General features: G+C 46.5%; 7 protein-coding genes across 7 annotated transcripts; 2 read left to right on the top strand and 5 right to left on the bottom strand.

Annotated features, from left to right (window-relative positions):
• Positions 1-1,960: 1,960 nt before the first annotated feature.
• BDW43DRAFT_306607 (uncharacterized protein) lies at positions 1,961-2,559 on the bottom strand (the record flags this gene model as incomplete). Its single annotated transcript, XM_032046060.1, has 2 exons — positions 1,961-2,322; positions 2,403-2,559. The coding sequence occupies 2 exons, from the start codon at positions 2,557-2,559 to the stop codon at positions 1,961-1,963; spliced, it is 519 nt and encodes a 172-aa protein (XP_031904744.1).
• Positions 2,560-2,952: 393 nt separating this feature from the next.
• On the bottom strand, positions 2,953-3,654 carry BDW43DRAFT_321103 (VOC family protein; the record flags this gene model as incomplete). The annotated part of the gene is made up of 1 exon (XM_032049257.1): positions 2,953-3,654. The coding sequence occupies one exon, from the start codon at positions 3,652-3,654 to the stop codon at positions 2,953-2,955; it is 702 nt and encodes a 233-aa protein (XP_031904743.1).
• A 1,866-nt stretch (positions 3,655-5,520) lies between these two features.
• BDW43DRAFT_306605 (uncharacterized protein) lies at positions 5,521-6,001 on the top strand (the record flags this gene model as incomplete). Its single annotated transcript, XM_032046059.1, has 3 exons — positions 5,521-5,600; positions 5,678-5,821; positions 5,884-6,001. The coding sequence occupies 3 exons, from the start codon at positions 5,521-5,523 to the stop codon at positions 5,999-6,001; spliced, it is 342 nt and encodes a 113-aa protein (XP_031904742.1).
• Positions 6,002-6,533: 532 nt separating this feature from the next.
• On the bottom strand, positions 6,534-7,328 carry BDW43DRAFT_321101 (putative cyanamide hydratase; the record flags this gene model as incomplete). Its single annotated transcript, XM_032049256.1, has 2 exons — positions 6,534-7,081; positions 7,130-7,328. 2 exons carry the CDS (start codon positions 7,326-7,328, stop codon positions 6,570-6,572), a joined length of 711 nt encoding a protein of 236 aa, XP_031904741.1. The 3' UTR covers positions 6,534-6,569.
• Positions 7,329-7,740: 412 nt separating this feature from the next.
• BDW43DRAFT_150319 (GPR1/FUN34/yaaH family-domain-containing protein) lies at positions 7,741-9,275 on the bottom strand. Its single transcript, XM_032038432.1, has 5 exons — positions 8,716-9,275; positions 8,454-8,649; positions 8,285-8,395; positions 8,176-8,221; positions 7,741-8,120 (listed from the first exon to the last, which is right to left on the bottom strand). The coding sequence occupies exons 1-5, from the start codon at positions 8,788-8,790 to the stop codon at positions 7,856-7,858; spliced, it is 693 nt and encodes a 230-aa protein (XP_031904740.1). The 5' UTR covers positions 8,791-9,275; the 3' UTR covers positions 7,741-7,855.
• Positions 9,276-10,271: 996 nt separating this feature from the next.
• On the bottom strand, positions 10,272-13,415 carry BDW43DRAFT_306602 (uncharacterized protein; the record flags this gene model as incomplete). Its single annotated transcript, XM_032046058.1, has 5 exons — positions 10,272-10,521; positions 10,580-11,245; positions 11,317-12,778; positions 12,846-13,062; positions 13,104-13,415. 5 exons carry the CDS (start codon positions 13,413-13,415, stop codon positions 10,272-10,274), a joined length of 2,907 nt encoding a protein of 968 aa, XP_031904739.1.
• Positions 13,416-17,151: 3,736 nt separating this feature from the next.
• On the top strand, positions 17,152-19,438 carry BDW43DRAFT_296907 (serine hydrolase domain-containing protein; the record flags this gene model as incomplete). The annotated part of the gene is made up of 2 exons (XM_032044293.1): positions 17,152-17,175; positions 17,780-19,438. The coding sequence occupies 2 exons, from the start codon at positions 17,152-17,154 to the stop codon at positions 19,436-19,438; spliced, it is 1,683 nt and encodes a 560-aa protein (XP_031904738.1).
• Positions 19,439-19,627: the final 189 nt, after the last annotated feature.

Raw genomic sequence — 19,627 nt, 5'->3', positions numbered from 1 at the left:
TAAAAGTGGAGCACAAGTCTCCATCGGCTTTAGGGCTTATAGGACACACATACACGGGCTGGCTTGGAGGCCTGGACTATTGGAAATCAGCAAACGCCCTTGGACTAAAGCTTACCTCCAGCCAAGAAGGGCTTCTTAACTAAAACGTTAGCATTCCTCAATCAACCATGCATGTAAGATAGGCTGTACTTCCACCTACACATTTCGGTTAGATTGCTTAGTCTAAGTCTACCTTAATCTTATTACCTACCTACCGACCTGTCCGCAGAGAAGCTTGAAATACTTGCTTGTCGAGCTTGAATCACTCACGGTGCTTATGATACCTTGGAGTTGGAGACGGATATCTATACGAAGCTATGAGCTAACGAGCAGGCCATCGGACGGATTGATTCTTCTTGGTAGATGATCTCTACGAGGCAGAAATAGTTTCTATAGTGGGCTTCTCATGTGAATCAACTTGTCCTGGGAGTAGTGTAGCTGACTTACACGGTAGAGACTCGTAGAATTTACTATGCACGTTAAAAATCGGGACTTCCTAGTAGCACAATTGGACTAATCTATTCGAGTCTCTTTATTCTCCTGTAGATTGTTTCAGTTACTTATAGGTACGGTAGACGTCACAGGTTATAAGAATCGACGTGTCACACTATACTGCTCTGACTCATATCAACGTTTAATCAGTTTTATACCTTTCCCTGTGCTACCAATTATAATATTCGACATTCAACAAGGCTACCTTGCCACGGGCTGAAACACTACTCACAGGCTACAATGTCTGCTCAGCTTAAGGAGTGGAACCACAGTTTGTTTGCCTGTTGTTCTTTTATCAATGTTGGTACGTCTTCCTTTTCTCTCTGCCACATATATCGGGATACTAACGTATAATATAAACTCAAAGTGCTTCTGACTTAGCTTTGCCCAAGCATCTCATTTGGAAAAGCGCAAGCCAGGCTAAAGGACTCAACCCTGAGTTCATACAGCACCTGCAATGTGGATGTTAGATACCCGATTCCACCATTGCACCATAACCCCGCGTTTAAACAAGATTTAACCATACGAAATTTTAATTTCATAGTGCGCTGCTTTCTTTATCTCTGGGATGCTTTATCCAAGCTCGGTGTGTCACTGCCGGAAGAGGCGTGCATGCAGGACAAATTTGGTATCGAGAATTCGTGTTGTGGTGACTGCTGTGCCGTGTGCTTCTGTCCGTGCTATGCATTAATTCAATAGGCGAAGGAGACTGAGCTGGGCATTGTCAATGGCCATTACGGGTGTCTCATGAATGAGCCGACGGCTTATGCGCCTCCCTGATATATTGCTTTGAACATTGTTATTTGCACCTCCGTTAGAGTGCTTTCGGCAAATTACTTTCCAATGTTGTGCAAAGGTGGATATACAGCAGCCTATCCAGAGTATATATAGAATAGGAAATATCTGTTTGGTTTTACGTTACCTCATTCATATTATTACCGAGAACATGGTCTGGATCTGGACACTTGATTCTACAGTTTGTCGTATTGATTAGGTGCCCTTGTTACTATCAAACTCAGGATATACCAGAAGGAGTCTCCGGTGTTATATCAAAACTAATCATACAGAGATATTGAAAATCTATTTGCCAGGTGAATTGCAACGCAAAAAGCAATTTGTATTATGTGATGAAAAAAAAAAAAAAAGAAAAGAAAAGAAAAGAAAAAGAAAAGAAAAAGAAAAAAGAAAGGCACGATGATAGTACCAGAGCTAGGTCCTATTTATCGCCTTACACTCAGTCTGCCAACAGCGCCAAATAAATAATACATAACATAGACTTATGAAATTTGGAAACTAGAATATAAAACATATAAAATTCTCCCTACCCTATGATAAAGCCCAGTACGGCCCTTTTACATCGCAGAGTAGATCAGCCAACCTGCAATCTGGGGAGCTAGAAAATAAAGAAAAACCTTCCACGCGAAGCGTCTCATCCCCGTGCGATTGAGGGACGGGCTTTCTCATCGAGCCATTTCTTCACGTTGAAATGAGGGAAAGGCTTACCTGGCACCGGCTTCCCTAGAAACTCACACAACATCTCCCAACCATCGGACAGTTTAAACTCCAAAAGTCTGTCCTTGGGGGTTATCCTCCGGACGAGCTCGTAGTGTTTTCTGTACTCGACTTTGCTCTTGCGACGGGCATCCTCGGGATTGGATATCCCCAAGCAGCCCTGGAAGGTCGTCTTGTGGATTTTCCCGAGCGGATGAGCAAAAAGGCGATCGAGATGGTAGATGACCATCACAAAAGGGTCATAAGTGTTTAATACATTGTGTTTCTCCATATAGCCATCTATGTGCATTAGCCTCATGGTTTGAATAGGTCTAACAGCCACACTCACCCAAAATCAGCAACTTCATCTTGGCCCCTACCTGCTCTGAGTGCCCTGGACACCGTATAGATGACATTCATCTCATCGAGAAATAAATACACATCCTCAACAGCCGCCTGATTCTGGCCATCTTCCCCCGCAGCCAGCTTCGCAATCAGTTTCTTAATAGCGTATTTCTCCAGATCACCAGAGGACATCCATTCCCCGTTTCGATCACGAGAGTCCTATAAAGGTCTGCCTCTCGGGTTGGAAACAACTCCTACTAGGTTTTGCGTATAAATTCGTGGTGAGGCAGACTCGCGCCCCTTTTCACCGGCTCACTTATACTTACTCTATAACTTTGCGTTGTACATTTATGGAGCAGCGAGTCTCCGAGCACCGCAAGTACAGTCAACGTTCTTTAATCTAATCGTCGACCGCAAAGGAAACTCTCCGAATCGGCCGGAGTCTATCCGGTTTAATGGGCACGAATAGCCTTTATCTTGCCTTGCAATAGCGAACGTCAATTCGAAAATGTAATCTTATAGGCTATCGTTACACCTATCTCAAACCTGAAACCGAATCCGAAAAGAAGTCCCCCCCCCCCTCCCTTAGGCATCCTGCTGTTGAATCTCAACCAAATTCCCGTCCGGGTCCTCGATCATCAAAAAGTACTCAAGTCCAATAAGGCCCTGGGCCTCGACAAGCGCCTGTTTAGCCGCAAGATGCGCACCCGCAAATTCCCCAATTCCAAACGCATTTGGCACTGGTCCCGTAAACCCAGTTACGCGTTCGCCAACCCGTTTCAGAATCGTAACACCTTTGCTTTCCAAATGTTCCTGTGCCTTCTGGACATCCGGGACAATCAGCCCGATATGCCCGAAGGTATTGGTCCGTTTGGTGGATGCGACGAGGTGATCGTCCGACACATTGAACTGCACAAATTCGATCAATCCGTAAAGATTATTCTTGTTCCGGAAGAGCTCTTCCCCAGTCTGGAAGCCTGTGCCGTTGCGTCCACCTTGCGCATACCCCATGTAGGTTACGGTGTACTCGGGTGTGACGTGGGCGTCGAACAAGTGACGCATGCCGAGTATGTCGCCGTAGAAGTGTTTCATGGCGTCGAGGTTCGTGGTGAGAAGCCCGACGTGGGTGATGGCGTAGCCTATGGTGGCTGCTGGTGCTGGGCCATCATTGCCGATCACGAAGGGGCTATTGGGGTCATTGGTGGTTGAATCAGGCGGATTGCAGGCACTGACACTCTGGAGTGATAGGGCTGCGAGAGAGTAGCGAAAGAGACTTGGTAAATTCATGGTTATTATTGTCTTGTTAGAATACTTGGATAGTACGAAATGGAGCGTGTGTTAGCATATCTAGAGTACTCGGCGCGATCACGGCGAGGATTATATACTCAATATCTAGTCGTATAATTGTACATTTCGCGGCAACTTCACGCTTAGAGACATAAATAAAGGATCTCTGTTGCCTTGCCATTATCTAGCAATGTCCCAATTAGGTTCCGAATTGCACCAACAGATTCTGATGATAGTGTTTCATTGGCACAGAATTACACCGCTGAAGAAGGCATAACGTCTTGGCTACTAGTTAAGATTCTTGTCGGGCACAAATGAGCATTCGAAAACCTTGTGGGGTTTGATATTGATCTCGTATCACTAACCCTACCGGGAAAAGTATGCCGCCGCCTGCAGGAGTACAGCCTCCACAACGGGCCTTACTGCGAAGCTTTAATACCTAGCCACTGTGCAGGATTGCTCTTGCACCGAAGGATCAAAGTTAAATATAATTTTGAAGTTATCATGTCAAATCTCATGCTATCTATGTGTATAAGAAAATCCAAACCCTATATCGTAGTATCCACAAGCGCTAAAGATAGCAATTGAGAGCAATTCCAACACCAGAGGCGTGAACTCTTTACGCCTTTAAGGTAACACTCTTGACATTAGTAATAAAACCATCCTTGGCTTTAGGCTAACAGATATTTATAGGTGATTGAGTTAAGCAAGTTGACAAAAGGGGGTTCGGTCGTCGCTATTCACATCCCCTCCTATCCGTACATATATACTCCCATATCCGGTGCAGATTGGTCGCAAGGTAAACATGCCATCTATTCCTTTCGAACCTCTCCTCTATCCCGAGAACTTTAAGACCAGGAATTGTATACTTGTCGTTAGCCCCGACCTTCTGTTCACCTTTCATTCTGACTAGACTTGGATACCATCCCGGCGGTTCAAGTCAGCCTCCTCAATCAGGGTAGGACTAATACAAATGAACACATACACATACGTGGCTGTGAAGCATCTGTTGAGGAAGTACTTCTTTCCTTGGCCATAGTCTACTCTAATCGTTCCTCTGCATTTTATGATCTCACTGGCGTACGAGTTTCTTTCCTCGGCCCGATCAGGCTCAAGCAAAATAAGCCGCATGTATACATATCAGGCTAAGGCCCGTAAAAGTTGCCAATGGTAACTCAGAATCTTTAAGACTCCGCCTAGTGCAATAAGCAAGCGGAATCCTATATTTGCCTAAGAAAGCAAACAACGGCAAATCATGAATTTCCGGACGCCTCTTACTTCACAGCTACATGATTTGTACAACTTACGTCAAAGTATGCAATAACTGTCATGAGCCACCTTTTGCTGTGCCGATCAATGTATCTTTAGGTGCGAGGCCTGCAACCCCAACCTGCTTACTTTGCGTGCATTATCGGATATGTCGGGATGTACGGTAACGGATCCGACGATAGGCCGGACACATGAATCCCTAAATCAGATTACGCCAACATTTACGTGAGTCTAACGAGCCTGGGTCATCTATCTTTCCAGGCTGTGCGTGGTCTCAACTAATTTTCAGCTCACCATTGCATTCGCATACAGCAGCCTCGGAGTCCGAAGCCAGTCCAGAAGATATTCCAATATTCGCTACTAACGCCACGTAGACTTTCCGGCCTTTTTGGATGATGTTTAACATAACCATCGTTTGCCAGCACACCAGGAAGATATAAAGGTATATAAAAGAAAGAGAGGCACCACCAGAATCCCGCTCCTCGCAACACCCTGTTCCCCGACTTTGACATCTCTCGTCCCAATTGCTATTCTTCTGCAGCAGACTAAATATCATATTATCTGTTTTCCAGATACCCTGTCACCACCTCTCCCAAAATGATAATCACCTATCCCACCAGCTCGGTGAACGTAGACATCGGGATGTACTGGCACATCTCATGGCAAGACGCTTCGGAGTATATCCCCAACTTTCATATCATCTAAGGTTTCCCTCAATTCTGCACGATCTATTCAGCTAACCATTCCTCCATAGCGACCCCAAGGTGGTTGATTTCTGGCTGACGCATGAGCGCCGCCAGCCCGAGTATAAACCGGTGCTTCTTGCCGAAAACGTGAATGCCCATGAGCAACAGACAATTGTTGTTAAGGGGGACGATTCATCGACTATCAAAACTGAGTATGCTCATACAAGCCACAGAGCAATGGCTGACAGAATGCTAAGAGGATTGTCTTATGCAGTAGCGACTACCGGGTGTGGGCCATGAAGCAGGGAGAGAAGCCTATGCAGAATGGAACCCATCCCGTCGCTGAATCGGACGATTTCAGTGTGACGAACAAGTCAACCCCTAGGAATTGAGCGGCGTGGTCAGCTCATCGTGTGAGAACTGGAACTTTTGGCTTTTCTTTATGGCCTTTGTCTGATTGATATCTAGGGGACTGGGAATCAGCGAGGCTCCGGGGAATATCTTGCATGAAGTCCGATTCAGTCTCATGGGTTGTCTTTAGCGGCTTGTTGTTTCCAATGCGGGCCTCAGTATGGGTTTTGTCCTAGGATAGGTTTCCCTATGCTGTCATGCGAATGCAGAGGCTAGATAATGGAATATCACATTTAAAAAAAAATTTTTTTATAATTACCTAGAGGAAACGTATCCCAGCTAGAACTTATTGTCACCGCTCAGTATTAGCAGGCAGCCACCACAGGGTCTACATTTAGTTTTTTGCTCATATTATCTATAGGCCAGAAGCAGGTAGCCCGTATAACTTTCAATAGTCCTCGCAATACTCGCGCATATGGAGTGACGCCTAGAGGCGATTGAATATTTTCATCTCACAAGTGAACAACTTGGCATTGAGCGGTGCTAAAGCCCTAATATGGTGGCATTATATGACTAACTCATGCGAGAGTGCTGACAAGAAAAAGTACTTTACTCCCATGGCTTCATCAAAGCGTTGTCCTCAATCTCTTCGTCAAAGTTGACAAGATGCGTCGAATGACACCAAGGCTTAATCGTCTCTTCCTTTCGGATAACTCCGGAAAAGAATGTGCACCACTTCAGTCGCGGGTGGGCTTCATTGATTTTGGCGCGAGTTTCATCATGAATCAACTTCCCGAAGTCCTTGACATGAGGACGAATTCCAGTGTTATCGTAGGTAGTCGCTAGCTGGATTAGCTGGCTGATGTAGGTGATTGTTCCGTCAACACCCGTGTCCTCATGTCGGATGATGGCTTCAGAGGCTGCCTCGGCCTGGTCTGAGGAAGCACCAAATTCCTTGAGAATATGTAGAGCCTTAATACCGCCATAGATATCGAACATACGAGTGGCCGTTAGGTCTTCTTTAGCGGTACCGGGATCGTGCAGTAAGCAGGTCAAAGCCCAGGTACTGCAGTTGAGGGTAGCGGCTTGCTTGGGGAATTGCTGCTTGGTTATGGCCATTCCTAGTTTAAATGTTAGGATTTCGCTCTCTTCTGTCTAGATCGATATACCATAGTAGTAAACTCTCATAGAGTGATTGGGTGTTTCGGTGGGGAGACCGGACTTGGTGTATTCCAAGGTCTTTGCGACGACAGGGTTATCGATCGACAAGGCGTCTGGTGCATTGATGAAAGGCCTATCACCAAAGATGGCGCCAGCATTGGCGGGCATGCTGGTCCAGCCATTGAGTCCGACTTCGTCTTGGCGCATTGCTAAGAGATAGTTGAGTAAAAGTGATACACAAGTCACAAAGTTGGATTGGCTTCTCCGTGTCCGAGCTGAATGAAGGTAATTGGGGGCGCTCAGAGGGTCTTTATATAACTGGATCTCGTTAATCAGTCCCCCATGCCGATACCACGATTTGTAATACCGGCTCAAAGTAAGTGACTCACGGCAGTCAGAGTTATTGGGGATTGATCTCTAAAGTTCAATTGCTAGTCGTGGAATTCTTGCCCTCTGATCTTGCTCGGGATCTTTACTACCCAAATAGGAAATCTTTCTAAGTAGGGCTGATGTGATGATTCAACTGCGGGTTATGACATGCAGGGAATGGTACATCTTGCCCCCTGCCAATGGCAAATATTCTATTCGAAAATCTTTTCAAAAGTGCCCGTGTTGATGTCTAACCGAGGTCTGATTAAGTTGGAATGCTTACTGTGCTACTATTAGATCCGTGGTTATGGCATGGAGAATCGCTCTGCTGGCATGGTACGCCATAGGGAAAAGAACAGGCTATCTTAAATCTGCTTAGAATCGGACTTCTTTCTACGGAAAAATCGAGACGTATCTCCTAATGGTATCACAGTAGGTGATACATCCCGACAAAGCTCATAGCCTAACATATAAAAACCCGCCAACGACGAAACGAAACCAAATGCCCCCGCTACTTTTGTCATTTTCGTGCCCATCGCCATGTTTCCATCTGCCATCAGAAAGTGCGCCGTGCAATTAAAGATATAAGAGAACTCCAAACCCGCGTAAATAATAATGTTTGGTACGTTCCTAGTAGTGAAGTTAGTAGAGGTTTACAGACCTTGGATACTATATCGTGACTCACGTCGCCAAAGCTGCGATGAAGAAGAAAAGGTTGAGGATACACCAAACTTGTTCAACGGTTTCAATTCAGCAATTATGTCTTTCCCTGTTCCACGCGTGTGACTACTTACCAAGAAGATAGAATCCGAAAGCATTGAAGAATTCTTTAGATTGACCAGCGTATGCCTCAACAACACCCATTGAAGGCATTAACAACACGCCATATCCGCCATAGTACAACGCTTCGCCGAATATTGTTAGCCGTGACGAGCAGACAAGGATTTAAAAAAGAATACATACCAAATGCGGCGAGCACTGTATACGCGAATGTATTGCCTTTAACCATCTCCCATTGAGCGGAAATAAGTAGACCTACTCCCGCTAGCAAGCATAGATCTGCAATAAAGACCACTTGGTTTGAGACGCCGCGGAAGCCCATCATGGAAAGCGAGAGCGTCATGAGAGTGGTCGAAAAGGCGCCGAAGCCCAACGGGCTCTGAGATACAAGACATTAGCCAGATCTCTCCCTTTGTATACACAGGCAGGCTAGGCTATTGCTCACCGAGTTGGCGAGGCGATTTGCCCTCGTCAGAGAGGATGTTAGCGACTCGATATCTCGTTTCTGTGATGTGTCCATGACTAGGTTGGCCGATGAAAGTGCTCATTGATGTCCCTGTTAATGATTTCCTTTCTTTCTTGGAACGACTCGCAAATTTGGTGTTGACAGACTCCACGGTCCAGTCATATTAGTGCGTATAGGAAATATCGAAAATGAACTTCAAGGGCCAGTGGCATGTAAAGATATAGGTAATGACAAAAATACTGGTCTCCGCTCATACGACCTTACCTATAGAGGTAAGCAGTGCCAAAAGACACGTCCTTCCACAGTTGTACATCGGGATCTGATGGGATTGGTAACCCATTTCGCCTCAAGCCCAGATATGGCATTCGGGCGAGTCGGGCGGCTCCTTGGGGATCAGTCGAGCGGGATGGTCCTACTTCCGGCTTGAGTGGAGCCCCTGGTGTCACTACGGGGAGTGATCCCAAACCCCGATAATGCGGATTTGCACGGATACTTGGTCCCTCCCGTACGATGAATCAGTCCTAGAATACAGCTAACAGGATGGCCTTTCTAGTTCTCGGTCCTGACTGTGAACTACCATGTATTATTCTTCGCCCCGGAGAAGTGTAAAGGTCGCCCCCTTAGGTCTTGACCCGAAGCTTAAGAACCACAGCCCACTCACAAAGACAACCCTTTTCGGGAGTATTTTAAAGAACCAGAAGATTTTACACAAAGAATCGTAAGTATACTCGGCATATATATCCATAGCCCAGCCACATATCATATCAACGATGAGTAATAGCTAAAGAGCGCTGTCATGTCGTAGCACGGATCCATGCCACAGGTCAATCACCCTTACAACCTTTCCATTGGAAACGCACCCATAAACACGCCACTCGCCACCCTGGTTTGCAAGGAACCATACCAGAGGACTGAATCTCTTGTCTGCTTCTATCCTAAGTTCCATCTGAGCATAGAGCAAGACTCGGATCGGAAATGTTGTCTGCCTCTCTATATAATCAGAACCTGGACCTCCTACCTCTGAATTAGCCTCCAAAATCAGGCCCGGAAATAAAATATCCAAGTCGCCTTTGACTACAGAAAAAGGGCCTCTATCTGACACCGGGCGCCCAAGGTATTCAGTTCGTCACAGACCAACAATAAAATCTGGCCTTTGTTGCGATAGAACCTTCGTCTGAATTTCCATGGTATGGTCCACCACACAACAACCTCCCCGGGTCGAGAACATGTTAACCATTAACATTATACGCTGTAACTTGGCTCGAATCCCTACTTCGCAAGTACACAAGGATCTTTGGGGACAAGATTATTAATGTAACCGACTCCTTTGCTATTTGCACCAGGCTAGTTTAGCCGGCTTTAAATCGGCTGTCAAATGAAACAACCAGTCCAGATATGCTCTTAATTGGCCTATACTGGTACAATGCCTATGATTACGATGTTAAAATAATTGTCATTAGTAGACGTTAATGTATCTCATAGTCTGCCAATAGCTAAGACATTGAGGTCCTCATGATCTCCATATTCTTTCCCCATCACCAAAGCAACCACGCTACTAACTGTGTATATGCCCCTTCATCATCATCGGCAAGTGTAGGGTCATAGTCACCCCCAAGACGAGACGCAGCAATTTGTTTTGCTCGAACGGCATCTTTCAAGCAATCTGCCGCATACGTATGGCCTTCACCTCTATATATCTTAAATTTCCGGTAGTATGCTAAAGCTAAGTAACCCTCAGCCTTCGGTAAGCTGCTAGCAACTGCGATACATTCATCAAGAAGCTGGCTGTAGATAATCTCCATTAGCATAATACCCTCCAGAGGAGAACAGAAACGCGGCTTACAGAGCAGGCATAGATTTCCCCGTCAGCATCATAAGTCTAGCAACATGACACAGAGAATCACAAGTCTTGAACCGAGATCCGAACTTCTGTCGTCGGAACTGAAGCACCTTGGAAGCGAAGTCCAACGCTTCGCCCAGTCGGCCCTGGGCCTGTCGCACCATGCTCAAGAGCTGCATGCCACTTGCATATCGGGGTAGATTCTCTCGAAGAAGTTGCTCGTCCGTTAGATCTCGGACAGCCGGAACGGCAGTATACATGGCTTCAGCTTCGTCTGGTCTTCCCATTCGCAACAAGCAGCTGGCGATATTGGCGTAGGAGTTGTCGAGCATTCGGCAGTTGATTGCCTTGCGGAAATCTAGGGATCGCTGGAGGTACCTCATTGCTTGTATCAGGTCGCCGAGCTCGGTGTAGGCGAATCCTACATTGCTGATGCTGACTCCTATTCCCCAGTCGGTTGGTGGTAAAATGGCTTCGCGAATCTCTAGTGCTTTCTGCAGGTTGACTAGTGCTTTGCTGTTTTCTCGGAGGTCGACCTGGACAAGGCCCATTACGTTGAGGGCCTGTGCGTAGTTCATAGACTTCGTATCGCCGTTTCGTTCTAAGGCTTGCAGACAGACCTCCAGAAGCCCTTGGCTTTCCACATAGTATTCAGCCTCGTATAAATACCTAGGGAGAGTAAGTCTCTCTTTTCGTGCGCTAAACAGTTGACAATATGGGATGGGCTCAAGGGACCTTACCATGAGCATCGAAGCAGAAGCTCGATGAATGTGTCTAGATTTTTTAGGCCACCTTCAACCTGTTTGAACCTCTCCGCCAGGAACATCACATGGCGCAGACATTTCTCACAGGCCTCCCATGCATGATATATCCAAACGTACCCCTGGTCAGTCCATGAACTTGGGAAGGCCTGACATAAGAGCTGGGAACACATATCAAAGTATCGAGCTCTATCCGCTAGTGATAATCCTGAAAGCGTCGCCTGCTGGACCAGGCGGTGGGTTGAAAGACTGTTTGCGTGTGGGTCACGGTCTATAAGTGCTGCTCGAAGGAGGTCTATTTTCGCGTCCTCGAAGTCAATTGGGTCCGTTAGAAACCTTATATTGAGGTCATATGGTGAGGTGTGGTCAGCAAGAGAAGAGGCTGCGTTGCATAAGGTAGTCTCATCGATAGCTTCGGGATCAAGAAAAGCAATCAGTCGTTGCAGCACGGCCGCGTCACCGGTAAGCTTTCCCAACGCGAGCTCCCAGACCGTGCCAATTGTATGCTGGTAGTCAAATGCTGCCGGTCGCCTCTTGTGAAACCTTTCCTGATTTTTACGATATAGAACAAGGAAGTCTTTTAGACCCAGTTTCTGTTGACGGATGTAGCTGCTGATTTGGTTTAGGGCAAGAGGTAAGCCTCCTAATAGATTATTGAGCTTCTCAATCAGTGGTTCATTATCCGGCTTGCCGTATCCCGGCCCAAGAAGGCGCGCCAAAGCTTGAGTACCAACCGTGGTGTTAAAAACGTCCACTTGGAGACCTTGTGAGGCGGGGTGTAGACTAGCATTGGAATCACGGGTGGTAATCAAAATAGAACCTGCCACGCCACTTGGCCATCCATAGTCCAGAACCTCCAGATTGTCAGCGTTGTCGAATATGAGAAGCCAGGAGCATGTTGTGTCGGCGAGCCAGGATTTCACCTTACCCATCGCGCCAAATGCATCCTGGGTCTCTTGCATGGCGGGAATGACCCCGAGGTGCCGGGCAACAGCCATGTAGTCCTGTGCCATTTTGACCGTACTATCAGCCGAGACCCAAAGGACGGCATCGAATTGGTCCCGTGAGCGATAGGCGTATTGCAAAGCTACCTGTGTCTTCCCTGCACCACCGATCCCATACAGTGCTAAGGTGCGTGGACCTGAGTGACCAGCTTTAGGGCTCAGTATGTCAGCTATCTGTCCCAACAATTCCTCGCGGATGTAGAAGCGGTCATTCAGCGTTGATGGAACGTGAAAGCAAGGGATCACTAAGCCATTGTGGTTATGGCCAGTATTGAGAGACTGAAATAAAGTGATCATCTCGTTGTTCCATTTGAGGACCGCCGTGGTGGCTGCGCGCTGAGTCTCTCGTTCCACTTGTTGAGATAACATCTGAACACGCTTGAGGCCTTGCTGGAATTCACGACTGAACTGCGGCCATGACTGCCGAATAGGAAGCACTGTAGATGATACCCATCTTTTTCAGCACAGGTGACATAGGCAGAATTGCAACCAGGAGTTACTCACAATGCTGACGCCGAACACGAATGAAACTGATAGCCCGCGCACAGAATAACGCCAATTCAGTATACAAGTCGACCATTGCAGTCTCCAACCTTTCATCTAGGGTTATATTATCTTCAAAAGGATGGATTCCGGGCAGCGTCGCGATCAACTCTTCCAGCATATTCTGGACCTCGCTGAATATTTCTTCTAATGGCGCCAATAACTGCAGAATGATCTCCTTAGAATCATCAGAACGGCGTGGCAATCAATCACTCTTACTGATAGTAGAAGACACATTCCGCCCCATAGTAAGGCACCAGTCTTGACATCTAGAGCAAATGATAAGACCAACACCGTCATAAAGTCATTCAAGTATGCCAGGCTTGGGCGGATTCGGGACAGGCTCGTCAGCAGAAAGTTTTCATTTCGGTGAGCCTTCGCCACGCTCCTGAGTTGTGACAGTAGGATATCGTGGGAGAATGTCTCCATACAGAGCTCGAGGTCATTAGCATCATGCAAGTTCTCTTTGAATCTTTGTCGCACGAGATTCCAGAGTTGAGGGCGTGAGTCTGGAGGCGCAGTTGTTCTCATTTCGACTGCTTTATTGTACTAATTCCTCGGACACGACACAGAGAATAAGGCAATGTAGTAAAGTACCCTTCGAGTTGCAGTCTCTCGGTCACTGCCTCAACTCACCTAGATGGGCCCTGCTATTAATACCAGTTTTCGTTTAATTACTTTTTCTCCTCGCCATCCCCAGGCTGTCTTACGTCCATTCAACCTTTAGTGTAGCATGGAATTCCCAGCCCTCCGTTGCAATGAAATTGGTATTACGCATACAATACAAATCGATACATATTCATACCGTTGAGGTAGGTTCTAGATTCTGATAGCAGTATCCCTTCACTATTAACTCCATAACTGTAGTATAAAATGTTATCACACAAAGTCCAGGCACTCAGCTCCAGTAGCATTGCCTCAGTTTTGAATGCTTCCTTCCCGAATAATTGATTAACCTCTCACATCTGCCACTTCACACCTCTCCCAAGGCTGGATCAACCATAGAAAAGCTCAAGGCTCCAAGCCCAGAGGGACAGTTGCTACGCATTCTTGAGTCTAGCGCGACGGTGTATTGAGTCAAAGGTGATCATTGCATTGACCTGCTAGAAATCGTGGTAGACACCTCACAGGCACGAAAGTACTCAGCAAATCCAGTGCAAGAGGATGTCACTGATAGCTACGTCAAGTACGTTAAGTCCCGGGATATAGAGTCCTACAGACTGTCCCAGCGGAAATAGATACAGGACCGTGCTTCCACGGTGGAGACAGCTCTTGGATTCGAGGAGAAGGATCGCGATGCTTTAGGTGCTCGCGCTGGATTTGAAGGCTTAGTTACGTTGAACATCCCGATCGGTCAAGTAAACTACAGGCTCTGGTTTCTGCATCAAACAACCTTGTTTCTCAACTTCCTTAGGTAGGGAGAGGCAACAAAGTGGATGAAATGGGAGATTCTGAAAGTACTACTTCTGAGACACCCAGCTTTTCTGCAATTCACAGTAAGTAGTTAAGTCGGCAGGTGTTAGACTCAGCAATGAAAGAGCAACAGGAACTAATACGATATAATAACCTCTCACCTACTGCTCCAGCATCATTTTTCTAGGTATTAAACTGCCAAACGTAGCGTGCGCGTTTCTTTACTATCTCTGCAGTGAGACTTACTGTATCTTTGGCTATGATTATTTGATACTACTCAAGGTCACCGCTAGCTTGACGAAATCCGCGATTAGCGATGGTTCTAAAACATAATTCTGGTCCATTGAAATACACCGCCAAGCCGTTCGGGGATAGATACCATCGAGAAAGCACCATTTATAGGTTGGCAAGAAGCGCCAGTCTTTGTTCATCTCAAACTCCACTCGTGGGAATTACAGATCACGATCCACGAGCTGTTTAGCCATGGCACGGGCAACCGGCTATTCCTGGAAGACGATAGGGGGGTTAACAATTTTCCATCATGGGCATCCTCCACTAAATCCCAACCACACAACGCCCCATTGAGACACGGGATAAGCCAGGCCAGACGTGGACTGCCGTATTTGATGCACTTGCGCCAACTCTTGCGGAGTGCCATGCGGACTGCGTGGGGCTCTATCTGTGTACGGACAAAGAACTCCTTGGCATATCTGGCTACACCGACAATAGTAATATTGCTGCAAATGACAGAGTATGGAAAGTAATGGATTCCAGTTATTCGTAGAGCAACGGGTGGCGCAGTTACCTATAACAACTATCTCAAAGCGGCGGCTAGCCCTAACTTCATATCACCTCAAGAAGAGGTCCGTTGTATGGGTCATTACTTACCTTGCGCAAAGCCACTAATGTCCGTTTTGATTCGTACGATATATAGGTCTGGAGGCAAGAACACGAGAGAGGATACTTCGCCATTCTGCGAGCCATGCTGTCAGCGCCCGACGCATTCCTTGTGCTGGAAAGTAGCAAAGTGAACGAACTTCTCACGCTGCGGATGTATCGCTCCAAAGCTGTCACTCATGGTAAGGCAGCTATTAGAGACCTTCTCCTGCAACTTCATATCCATCGTTGCGCTACGGACATTGATGAGGCAACTCGGTGTTTTGAGGAACTGACTAGGGTAGACGAAAGATAGCTGTGGATTCCCGAGATCATAAACACTAAGACACAGATATCTGTCCAGACAACTACTTTTTTTCTCTGAGGGAAACGGAAGTGTTCATATTCGTGTCCAAGAGTGCCCGGCGAGACTTGAAGGAATCGTTCAGAGCTGTGCAGATCGACAGGTTTGAAGTCCAGCGTATCAGTTCTTACACTTATTATTTAAGGACAAATTATTCAGGGATAAGGCTTAATAATCAGACTAGTTTCCAACATACGGAAGTTGCTATGCCTAGTAAACAAGGGAAAAATGTGGTATTCAACCTAGCTCATAAAATCGATAAAATCATCTCTAGAGAAGCAGTATGGAGGGAGTCCTCCGCCTATAGGAGTAGTTAGAATAAGCCGAGTGGTTTAGAAGGATCATAAGAAAACAGCTGAGACCCCCAGCATATGATTCACTATCAACCCAACCATAAGCCACTAAACTTGTTGCTTTACCAACTTACGCTGGTGATATTAACAGCGGACAGCTGGTTCTGTTCGCTCAAACGGGATTGGACGTATCAGCAGCTTTGGCAGGCCTAGGTCCAGAAGCAGACTCCCTCTTCTTATTATCGCAAGCTGGAGTGATTGTAGGGCCTGAAACGTGGGTATAAGGCCCTGGATATGCCAAGGCAGGCAGGACACCGCCTCCTCCAACTGAGGCGAATCCTGAGCCTCCGCACGCACCTGAACCACCGCCACCCGAATCCTGTGAACTCATATTAAAAGGATACTGTGGAAGCAACAAAAGATGAATATAGTAATAACACTCGATGTTAATTAGCTGTAGCTCTGCGGATAATGGCAGGGTGAAAACATACCAGCCTGGAATTATCGTGCCTAGGACTTATGTAGCTGTGTTCGCGCGTGTTGTGTTTCTGCTATAAAAATCCGGAGAGTTGATAGAGCTAAATCAGAATCATGGGGTATTTATAGTTCCCAAGGGCAGAGCCACCAGCGTCCCACTGTCGCAAGATCAACCTTCTCATCGGGCACTTGTGTAAACAATCACTGCCAAATTGGACCATGCAAGTAAAGTCTGTGCAAGAGCGTTTAGGGCCCAATAGTAATAGTCCCCTTATCTGTCCGTCATTTATATGATAAACCTCTAAAGCTACTGATACCATATCCAAACTCGATACCAAGTACAATACACTCACTTAGTGAGTCGAAGAGGAGTTTATTCTCACTTTCATTGTTCATGTTGAGACTCGGGTACATTTATCCCACTTCCTTTCATTGTCTTAGAAGGTGGGTTAGTGCTCACGGACCTCCGCCGTTGGGTCATTACCAATATATTGAGAAAAGGTCAGCATAGATGCCAAAACATTCATTTGATCTTTCTCTATAAGATGTCACGTATGTGGCAATACGACAGTTTACCAGTACGGTAAGTAATCATACATGTATCAACAATTGATCCAAGTGCCGACGATGTAGTACGCGAGTTGCACAGAGGCGGGCTATCTTCAAACAATGACACGTCCTACCTGTCTGATTTGTGGAGAATACTTCCGCCCACTCTCAAGGACACTGCTAGATATGCGAGAATCATCATATGACGTTTAGCAGACGAGCACAACGCGTGGTCTGGGAGCCTGTCCAAATTCACCCGAATCTATATGGACAAGATGAAATATCCAATGCCTCCATGGAGGCAATTCTCATTATATACGTAGTTCACAGCTTCTCAAGTATCCAAACCGTGTTAGAGCAGGTAATGTAAAGGGACAAAATCATATATACGAGTCGTCGATGAGTCTATGTACATACAGAGTCATCCATGGCTCGTACTATCCCTCCTAATAGGACTACATTCCCTACGCTGTCCGGATAATAAAGGGCTCAACATAGTCAGGGCACAATGGAATGGCTGCTAGTAGAACTTTAAAATGCCTCGAGCTAAGTTCAACCAAGCTCAGCTGATACTCCGAAACAAAGACAGCTATCATTGATACGCAGTGTTGTGCTACAAGGTAGGCCTGACCGCAAGATACACACTGTCTTCCGCCAGGCTTTTATTGGGGGTAGTAAAAATTTTCTCAGAGTGTCTGGGCAGAAGTACAGCCTCCACCCTGGCTAATACTATGATGTAATTGATCAATTTGAAATGCATATACATACTTGGAAGATAACATCGATCATACTCGGGCATTGCAGGTCGCGTTATATCGTTGATAGAAGTCAATCTGTTAGCCAGCTATTATCAGAAGTTTCAAAATTTCTTTGTCAAGTTAACAGCCAAAGAGAGTGTTATGGAACCGCGCGGATTACATGAGCGACTAGAATTGGCCCATGCTCAGATTGAACGACTTCGTGAAACCTCTGGGGCCTCATCTATATCATATGGAGTCCTTCATTATGGTGATGTCATATATGCGAGAAGCGTTGGCCTGAGAGACCAAGCACGACGTCTGCCAGCAGACTCACAGACCATATATCCACTAGCTTCAATATCAAAGGGATTCTTAGCTGCTGCAGTGGGAATCTTAGTAGATGAAGGCAAGCTCGATTGGGATGTCCCTATCCGAACATACCTACCGCAGTTCAATCCAGTTAATGACCCCAATGTGGGAAAACAAGCCAATCTTGTCGACCTATTGAGTCATGCTACTGGCCTCGCACAGCATGACCTACTCCACTTCGGGCCCTTTGGGTCCCATATCAGTGACTCCGCTAGGCTAGTGCACTTACTGAATGGGCTGCCAGCTTCTAATAATCAAGGACCACGGTTTCGCCGTTGGTGGCTTTACAATAATCATGTATCAGCCCTGGCGAGTCAAGTCCTAGAGAGCGTCTCCAGCGGACTGCAATATTCTGACTTCTTAGAACAACGCATCTTGCGCCCTTTACACATGTTTCGCACCCACGTCTCTCAAGACAAATTCGACAAAGATTCAAACATAGCCCTACCATATGCTCGCTTATCAAATGGTTCCTTCGCGAAACTACCACCCCCAGAGTACCTCCGAGAAACAACCCACCTCCTCTCAAGCCAGGGTGTTACCAGCTGTGTTCAGGACCTACTGATATGGGCCAAAGCAATATTAGAACGTGAAGTGTGGGAGCGCAACTACCAACCCCACTATACTGAGGAGATGGGCCAGCCCCCGCCAAATAATCCGTTGCGACAAATAGCAACCATCCGACATGGCCACTACCCGCAGCCGTTCGCTGTTGACGTCGGCCACCTAGGTCACTACTGTCTAGGCTGGTTATGTGTCACTCTTCCATCTTCGAGCTTGGGTATGATTAGCTTCAACAAAGAGACCCGCCGCTCCGGCGACCAGCTTAATTATGTGCTAGGGAAGAACTCCTCGCCTCTCCCAGTATTACTCCATAACGGAAAGGCTCCTGGGTATAGTTCCGTCATATATACCTTTCCGGAGACATCTAGTGCAATTATTGTACTCACCAATGGAGCCTCAGACGGAGACCCAGCCGACTGGTGTGCGCGGATCTTGACGCAGGAGCTGTTCGACTTGCGGCCTCGCGTTGACATGTTAGATCTTGCTGAAAAGGAAGCAGTACTTAGTCGGAAATGGTTCGATGAGTATATGCTGCGTCCATTACGAGAGGACAGTATGGGAGTTAGGAATAGTCCTGTTGACCTTAAGAAGTATGAAGGTCGTTATGAAAACATTGATCTTCTTACAACGCTGAATATTCGATTCAGTTCATCCTCAGGCCTTACACTATCTTTCAACCATCGGACAGAAAAGAAGTACCCGTTAAGGTTCCATAAAGAGCACGAATTCAGCTTTCTACCTCATGACCGCGATTCTTGGCTACGTGACTGTATGCTGGACGTATTTGACTACCGAACCGGGATCTTAAAGTTCGCACATATGGGAAATGAAGTTTTTGGGCTGTTTTGGAAGTGGAGCGCATGGGAAGAGGAATCTTTCTTCCTCAAGCAGGGTTCTACCACTCGTTAACCACTAGTTGTACTAATTATCATGAACATCAGTTCCTATTCAGCTCCCTCATAGCTTTTCGAGGTTCCATAGCATTTTAGCACATGACAACTGGGCCTGGGCTTTTTACATTTTCGCTTGGACGCTTAGGGCTCTAGACTTCCTCTGTTCATTGCAACAAGATCTTTTCTATTGCAGCCAGTGGTCATG

The sequence above is a fragment of the Aspergillus alliaceus genome (assembly GCF_009176365.1).
Source record: "Aspergillus alliaceus strain CBS 536.65 unplaced genomic scaffold BDW43scaffold_4, whole genome shotgun sequence".
Classification (NCBI taxonomy): domain Eukaryota; kingdom Fungi; phylum Ascomycota; class Eurotiomycetes; order Eurotiales; family Aspergillaceae; genus Aspergillus; species Aspergillus alliaceus.
Note: the sequence above shows the minus strand (reverse complement) of the source record. Positions and strands in the feature narration are given on the sequence as shown.